This window comes from Salmo trutta, chromosome 11 (genome assembly GCF_901001165.1).
Source record: "Salmo trutta chromosome 11, fSalTru1.1, whole genome shotgun sequence".
NCBI lineage: Eukaryota > Metazoa > Chordata > Actinopteri > Salmoniformes > Salmonidae > Salmo > Salmo trutta.
In genome coordinates, this window is record NC_042967.1 from 21,186,908 (window position 1) to 21,195,299 (window position 8,392).

General features: G+C 45.3%; 1 protein-coding gene across 1 annotated transcript; it reads left to right on the top strand.

Annotated features, from left to right (window-relative positions):
* The first annotated feature begins 4,700 nt into the window (after positions 1-4,700).
* On the top strand, positions 4,701-7,526 carry LOC115202022 (reticulon-4 receptor-like 2). Its single transcript, XM_029765878.1, has 4 exons — positions 4,701-4,728; positions 5,640-5,866; positions 6,156-6,389; positions 6,650-7,526. The coding sequence occupies exons 1-4, from the start codon at positions 4,701-4,703 to the stop codon at positions 7,523-7,525; spliced, it is 1,365 nt and encodes a 454-aa protein (XP_029621738.1). The 3' UTR covers position 7,526.
* Positions 7,527-8,392: the final 866 nt, after the last annotated feature.

An 8,392-nucleotide genomic window follows, 5' to 3' on the forward strand; every position in this document is an offset into this window, starting at 1 on the left:
AGGTCCTCCGAGAGAAAGAGAGAAAGAAAGAGAGAATTAGAGAGAGCATATTTACATTCACACAGGACACTGGATAAGACAAGAGAATACTCCAGATGTAACAGACTGACCCTAGCCCCCCGACACATAAACTACTGCAGCATAAATACTGGAGGCTGAGACAGGAGGGATCAGAAGACACTGTGGCCCCATCCGATGATACCCCCGGACAGGGCCAAACAGGCAGGATATAACCCCACCCACTTTGCCAAAGCACAGCCCCCACACCACTAGAGGGATATCTACAACCACCAACTTACCGTCCGAAGACAAGGCCGAGTATAGCCCACAAAGATGTCTGCCACGGCACAACCCAAGGGGGGGGCGCCAACCCAGACAGGAAGACCACGTCAGTGGCTCAACCTACTCAAGTGACGCACCCCTCCCATGGACGGCATGGAAGAACACCAGTAAGTCAGTGACTCAGCCCCTGTAAAAGGGTTAGAGGCAGAGAATCCCAGTGGGAAGAGGGGAACCGACAAGGCAGAGACAGCAAGGGCGGTTCGTTGCTCCAGCCTTTCCGTTCACCTTCACACTCCTGGGCCAGACTATACTTAATCATAGGACCTACTGAAGAGATAAGTCTTCAGTAAAGACTTAAAGGTTGAGACTGAGTCTGCGTCTCTCACATGGGTAGGCAGACCATTCCATAAAAATGGAGCTCTATAGGAGAAAGCCCTACCTCCAGCCGTTTGCTTAGAAATTCTAGGGACAATTAGGAGGCCTGCGTCTTGTGACCGTAGCGTACGTGTAGGTATGTACGGCAGGACCAAATCGGAAAGATAGGTAGGAGCAAGCCCATGTAATGCTTTGTAGGTTAGCAGTAAAACCTTGAAATCAGCCCTTGCCTTAACAGGAAGCCAGTGTAGGGAAGCTAGCACTGGAGTAATATGATCAAATTTTTTGGTTCTAGTCAGGATTCTAGCAGCCGTATTTAGCACTAACTGAAGTTTGTTTAGTGCTTTATCCGGGTAGCCGGAAAGTAGAGCATTGCAGTAGTCGAGCCTAGAAGTAACAAAAGCATGGATTAATTTTTCTGCGTCATTTTTGGACAGAAAGTTTCTGATTTTTGCAATGTTACGTAGATGGAAAAAAGCTGTCCTTGAAGCAGTCTTGATATGTTCTTCAAAAGAGAGATCAGGGTCCAGAGTAACGCCGAGGTCCTTCACAGTTTTATTTGAGACGACTGTACAACCATCCAGATTAATTGTCAGATTCAACAGAAGATCTCTTTGTTTCTTGGGACCTAGGACAAGCATCTCTGTTTTGTCCGAGTTTAAAAGTAGAAAATTTGCAGCCATCCACTTCCTTATGTCTGAAACACAGGCTTCTAGCGAGGGCAATTTTGGGGCTTCACCATGTTTCATTGAAATGTACAGCTGTGTGTCGTCCGCATAGCAGTGAAATTTAACATTATGTTTTCGAATGACATCCCCAAGAGGTAAAATATATAGTGAAAACAATAGTGGTCCTAGAACGGAACCTTGAGGAACACCGAAATTTACAATTGATTTGTCAGAGGACGAACCATTCACAGAGACAAACTGATATCTTTCCGACAGATAAGATCTAAACCAGGCCAGAACTTATCTGATTAACTGGCTGTTCCTTTATCTGATTAACTGGCTGTTCCTTTATCTTATTAACTGACTGTTCCTTTATCTGTTTAACTGACTGTTCCTTTATCTGATTAACTGTCTGTTCCTTTATCTGATTAACTGGGGGTTCCTTTATCTGATTAACTGGCTGTTCCTTTATCTGATTAACTGGCTGTTCCTTTATCTGTTTAACTAACTGTTCCTTTATCTGATTAACTGGCTGTTCCTTTATCTGATTAACTGGCTGTTCCTTTATCTGATTAACTGGCTGTTCCTTTATCTGATTAACTGGCTGTTCCTTTATCTGATTAACTGACTGTTCCTTTATCTGATAACTGGTGGTTCCTTTATCTGATTAACTGACTGTTCCTTTATCTGATTAACTGGCTGTTCCTTTATCTGATTAACTGGCTGTTCCTTTATCTGAGTAACTGGTGGTTCCTTTATCTGTTTAACTGACTGTTCCTTTATCTGATTAACTGGCTGTTCCTTCATCTGTTAGACTGACTGTTCCTTTATCTGATTAACTGGTGGTTCCTTTATCTGTTTAACTGACTGTTCCTTTATCTGATTAACTGGCTGTTCCTTTATCTCTTTAGATGTGACTGACTGGGGTTAGAATCTGGGTCTTCTGATTGCCACAAGACTGGTGTTCGCCTGCTGAGCTAAAGCCTAGGGAACTAACGCACTCAGCTGATAGTGTGGGAGAGGCAGGGGAATCCGGGTCTCCTGCATGTCACAAGACTGAGTTAGCCCGCTGAGCTAAAGCCTGTCTGTCTACGTTTGTCTGTCTGCCTTTTTATGTGTCTGTCTGTATGTAGCCGACTGGGTCTCCTGTGCACCCCAAGACTGTGTTAGTCCGCTGAACTAAAGCCTAGATAGCTAAAGCAAGTCAGTCTTCAGGGGTTGTCATTGGGTTGAAAGTATACAGCACCAAATGAGCATACCACTATGCTGGACAGACCTGTTACACCAAAACTAATGACACCAAAACGTTCTGAGATTTACCAATTAGCCAGTTGGAACCATATAATGATAATCCCAATTATATCGTTAGAACCCCCACCTTCACTTTCCAAAGTCCATCTCATAACCTGAATGTGTCCCACTCATAATATCTAAGACTACTCATTCATTCCTGTCTCATAATATCTAAGACTACTCATTCATTCCTGTCTCATAATATCTAAGACTACTCATTCATTCCTGTCTCATAATATCTAAGACTACTCATTCATTCCTGTCTCATAATATCTAAGACTACTCATTCATTCCTGTCTCATAATATCTAAGACTACTCATTCATTCCTGTCTCATAATATCTAAGACTACTCATTCATTCCTGTCTCATGATATCTAAGACTACTCATTCATTCCTGTCTCATAATATCTAAGACTACTCATTCATTCCTGTCTCATGATATCTAAGACTACTCATTCATTCCTGTCTCATAATATCTAAGACTACTCATTCATTCCTGTCTCATAATATCTAAGACTACTCATTCATTCCTGTCTCATAATATCTAAGACTACTCATTCATTCCTGTCTCATAATATCTAAGACTACTCATTCATTCCTGTCTCATAATATCTAAGACTACTCATTCATTCCTGTCTCATAATATCTAAGACTACTCATTCATTCCTGTCTCATAATATCTAAGACTACTCATTCATTCCTGTCTCATAATATCTAAGACTACTCATTCATTCCTGTCTCATAATATCTAAGACTACTCATTCATTCCTGTCTCATAATATCTAAGACTACTCATTCATTCCTGTCTCATAATATCTAAGACTACTCATTCATTCCTGTCTCATAATATCTAAGACTACTCATTCATTCCTGTCTCATAATATCTAAGACTACTCATTCATTCCTGTCTCATAATATCTAAGACCACTCATTCATTCCTGTCTCATGTCGCATGTCACCAACTATTTCGGCACATATGAGAGTGCTGTAGGTTTTATTTACTAAGTCTCCACTCCTTATAGGCTAAGTCAAATTATTCATTCATAAATGTCTGTGCGACAACCTCCCTTTGGCAATCAGATGTAGTTTTTTCCCACTAATCTCCTTTCCTTCCTTCTATTCTCTCGCTCTCCATTCATCTCTCTATTCCCCCTCTCTCTGAGGCGTGCCGTTGCCGCCCGGAAACAGACCATAGAGGCTTCTGATCGCAAGCCAGGCAGCGAACCTAGTGCTGCTTTCTCTACCCGTCCTCCGCTCCTCCACAAAGCGGAGTCATTACCGGGCATCGTGCCTCCGTACCTCCCTCCCTTCCTCTCGCTCACTCACTCCATCCCTCCCTCCCGCGTGAGTCTGTCTGAATCTACTCCTTTCTCTATCTTGGAGCGCTGTCCTCTAGGCTATCTGCGGTTGCGCGCGCGGTCTCTCCAAGAATCCTCTCATCACCCGCACGCACAGAGCACGGCCCCTCCTCTTTCCGTTTTTTTTCTTCTCTCAATCTTGGCCCGTGACGTAGGGGATTCCGTGGTGCCCACAACCGTAGGCGCTAACGGGATTCTCGAGTATAAATGGGACACCGGGAGCCAACATTCGGTACTCTCTCAGTCGCTCCGACTCGGGAACCAATCGTCCAGAGTACCAGTCAGCGGAGATAGCAGGCAGTATTTCACCCTCTCAGGCTAACTCGCTTTCGGCTTTGGTTTGAAATGGACACCCCTACAACCGCTCGGAGCAGACAATGCTCATTCATCCGCACCTGCAAAAGTAAGTTTCTACAGATTTTTTTTTACCACCATCTATTGGTCTATACTGTTGTGCATTAGTTACTATGACTTTTACAAACTCTTACTTGATAGTTTTGAGAATACTTCCTCCAGTTGACCTATTTCTACCACTTTTCTAACGGTTTCCCGTTATATTCTGTTTGTCTTCTGATGTAATAGTGTATGAGGTGTTGTGCATTAGTTAGGCTACTATGACTTTGAGAAAGTATCGTATTTGATAGTTTGGGAATCATTCACCCAGTTAGCAATGGAATGCATGATTCACAGATAATATTTAAACAAAATGTGTGCTTTGCAGCTATGTTAGATGCAGCCATCAACATGGATTGTAATTCCAATACGTTTGTAAAATAGATTTAGTACGGGACATTTTAAACTTGCAATTTTGCTATGATTGTACTTTGATTTTACTTTATGATGTAGGCCTACTTTGCAACTATTCAATAGATAGATATCGCCAGTGTAAGATATGGAACTTAACTTAGACTTTTCATATGTTTGTAATAGTTTTAGATACGATTTACTTGGGTTTACTTTGAGATACTGCCGTGCGTAATGCCTTACACAAGCAAAGAGAGACAGGCAGTTTTACGCACGGACTTGGTTACTCAATCACGCCTTCTAAAGTGATCATACGTCATCTCTGTCATCACATGGGCTCATGATGCTGTAATCTTTACTGATTATGAATTAACTGAGCTTCATATTGTCTAAATTGAGCGTTAATTATTTAATCAGTATTAAAATGACAATCTCATTCCATCAATATGATGATATTTTGCGAATGTTTTAAACAATTGCAATATGATACATTTTAGGTATTCAGATTAAACAAAGGCTTTGCATAAAGTATTTAGCATCAACTGAAGGTAGCAATGTGGTTTAGTGCGGCAGTTGAGTGTCTGCGTCAACGGTTTCAGCACCGTTGTTCCTGGACAGCTCCAGCTGTCTTTTCCTCATATCTCCGTATTCAAACGTGACAATTTAAACTGATATTGGAGATAAAAAATTATTGCTGCATCCATAACTATTTTGGTACATAACCAACACTTTGATTGTGATCTGAGATTTGACTGATCAGCTGTATTGAGATTCAACTGCCACATTTCCAGCAGCAGTTTGCCATCCGGGCCACCACCAAACTGTTTCAGAACCACAGCTATCGGACAGCTCCCGCTTGCTTCGCCTTCCCGACCTCACATCTAGACTCACTTCTCCCCTATTCCCTCTCTCTCCCAGGCGGCCTCTCCCTGTGGCTGGTGGTGTGGTTGGTCCTCGGCAAGCCCGGTCCGTCGGCGGCGTGCCCGCATCTGTGCGTGTGCTACCCGACTCCCATGACCGTGAGCTGCCAGGCGCAGAACTTCACCTCCGTGCCCGTTGGCGTGCCCTACGACTCGCAGCGCGTGTTCCTACAGAACAACCGAATTACGGAGCTCAGAGTCGGCTCTTTCGGCTTCGGGACTCAGGTAAGAGACTACAGAGTGTTTAAATGAGACATGGTGTGTGTTTGAGTGTGTGATTCTTTTGACTTCTCTCTCTCTCTTTCTAACTCTCTCTGTCTCTATGTTCGCTCCAAACCCTTGTTTTTCTTTTTGAGTTTGAGTCCAGAGTCTTACCTACAATATGACCATAGAATAATACCTGACCCTAGAATACATATTGATATTCACACTCTCCCTCCACTCCCTCCCTCCCTCCCTCCCTCCCTCCCTCCCTCCCTCCCTCCCTCCCTCCCTCCCTACCTCTCCCCTATAGGTCTTGTGGCTGTTCTCCAACAACATCACGTGGATTGAGGCTGGCTCCTTCAGTGAGCTGAGGGATCTAGAGGAGCTGGACCTGGGGGACAACTCTCACCTGCGCAGGCTGGAAGGAGGCGCCTTCAGGGGCCTGGAGAAACTCCAGAGTCTCCACATGCACCGCTGCAAGCTTACCGCCCTGCCCCACGACCTGTTCCACAAGCTGTACAGCCTGCAGTTCCTCTACCTGCAGGTAGGGGCAGTACACATATATTCACGCACACACGGGCACATATGTATACACACACAACACGCATACACACAAACTACAGGGAAATCTCATAGCTGTGAAAATTACATAATTTTATATCATCACAATCACAATTACATCATGTTGTATCATGATTCAAATCATGCTGCATCAGTGATAGTTATGAGATGCCCTTTAGTGGAAGGTGTAAATGTTTCTCATCTGACCACTTCCTCTTCCTGTTTCCTGTTTCGTCCTTGTAGGAGAACCAGCTCCACTTCCTCCAGGATGACCTCTTCTCTGACCTCATCAACCTGAGCCAGCTCTTCTTGCATGGAAACCGTATCCGTACTCTGTCGGAGAACGTGTTCCGTGGCCTGGTCAACTTGGATCGCCTTCTTCTCCACGACAATCGTGTGCGCCAGGTTAACCGCCGGGCGTTCCGCGACCTCGGACGCCTCACCATGCTCTTCCTGTTCAACAACTCATTGGCTGAGCTCCCCGGCCAGGCTCTCCGTGACACCCAGGGCATCGAGTTCCTCCGTCTCAACGGGAACCCCTGGTCCTGTGGCTGCGAGGCCCTCCCCCTGTGGGAGTGGTTCCGTGGCGCCCGCGTCTCATCGTCCGAGCTGTTGTGTTCCTCCCCGTCCCCCCGCCGCGGGATGGACCTCCGCTTCCTCCGTGAGATGGACTTCGCCCTCTGCCCTCTCCCCGACCCCGGCACCCTGGCCGGCTCCACCACGAGGACCTTCAGCACCAAGACAAGATGGTGGTTCTCCAAGCACAAGCCCCAGTCCCAGACCAAGGCAGTGTTCGAGAAGAGCTCCGAGACCATCAAGGCCTTCCCGTTCCCCCAAGGAAAGAACAACCCACCCATCGTGACCTCCACCAATGTCAAGTACGAGCTCGGCGAGGAAGAGGCAGCACTACCCAAACTCGACGCTGAGGAGTACTGGGCGAACTATGGGAACGAGGACGCCGGCACCACGCTGCGATGCTTCGAGCTCGAGTGTCCGCCTGACTTCGATGGCCTCCCTCCCAACTCCTCCTCCAACCCCACGTCATCCCCCTCTCTCTCACTCCTCCTCGCCCTCTCGCTACTCGCCGTCTCCATCAATCTACACCTCATATTTGGCTGAATCCGACTTTAAGTACCCACTTCCCATTCCTGTCTTCGCCCCGGGCCCTCTCAGGGCATGGGGAACCCCTTGTTAAAGACTCTGTACCTCCCTAGTTAACCCTCTGATGTCCTACTGGATAACTTCTATCTCTGTCAGTAGTACAGGACAGCAGGGGATACAAAGGGGGGGTTAGATTGTTACTTCTAACTTAATGCAGGGTTAAACAACAATGGCTGACAGTACATAGTACACTATTGTACATAGTACAATATAGTACAGTACAGTAGTCAACCAAGGCTGTTACTACAACAGGTGCATCTCACCTGTCTGGTGTGTCAGTTGCCATGACGATGCCTGCAATCAGGGGTCAGTGGTCACCTGTAAAGCTCTACAGCTAATACCAGTGCTACTGACTGTTGCGAATGCTATAACTGTTGTCACTTGGAGGAATATTACAACTACAAGTGCTACGACTATTATATGCATGTTACTACTACTACTACTATTATTACGAATACGTTTGCTACTACAAGTGCTATGATTACAGTTACGACAGTAACTACATTTCTTCTGTTGTATTAACTCTGACAACTGTACTGTAAATAGGTCGGTGTACTTGATGGTGCAGAGCAGTTGGGATATCTTTCTTATATGTTGTCTACCATGATGCCTACTTTATAATGGATTGTTTACAGAAAAATAGCTAAGGAGAGAGAGAAAAGAAGGGATGATGGAATGAAAGAGAGGCAGTCACCAGCATACGAGAAGGTGAGAGAGGATATGTAGAGAGATAGGTAAAGGTAGAGAGACAGAAAGACACAGAGAGAGGATATGTAGAGAGATAGGTAAAGGTAGAGAGACAGAAAGACACAGAGAGGATATGTA

What these genes read in the sequence shown, in the direction of transcription:
- LOC115202022 (XM_029765878.1), top strand. Translation starts at nt 4,701, where the DNA reads ATGTTAGATGCAGCCATCAACATGGATT. An exon ending in CTTTCGGCTTCGGGACTCAG is followed by an intron (nt 5,867 to 6,155) that starts GTAAGAGACTAC and finishes TCTCCCCTATAG; the next exon opens with GTCTTGTGGCTGTTCTCCAA. An exon ending in TGCAGTTCCTCTACCTGCAG is followed by an intron (nt 6,390 to 6,649) that starts GTAGGGGCAGTA and finishes TCGTCCTTGTAG; the next exon opens with GAGAACCAGCTCCACTTCCT.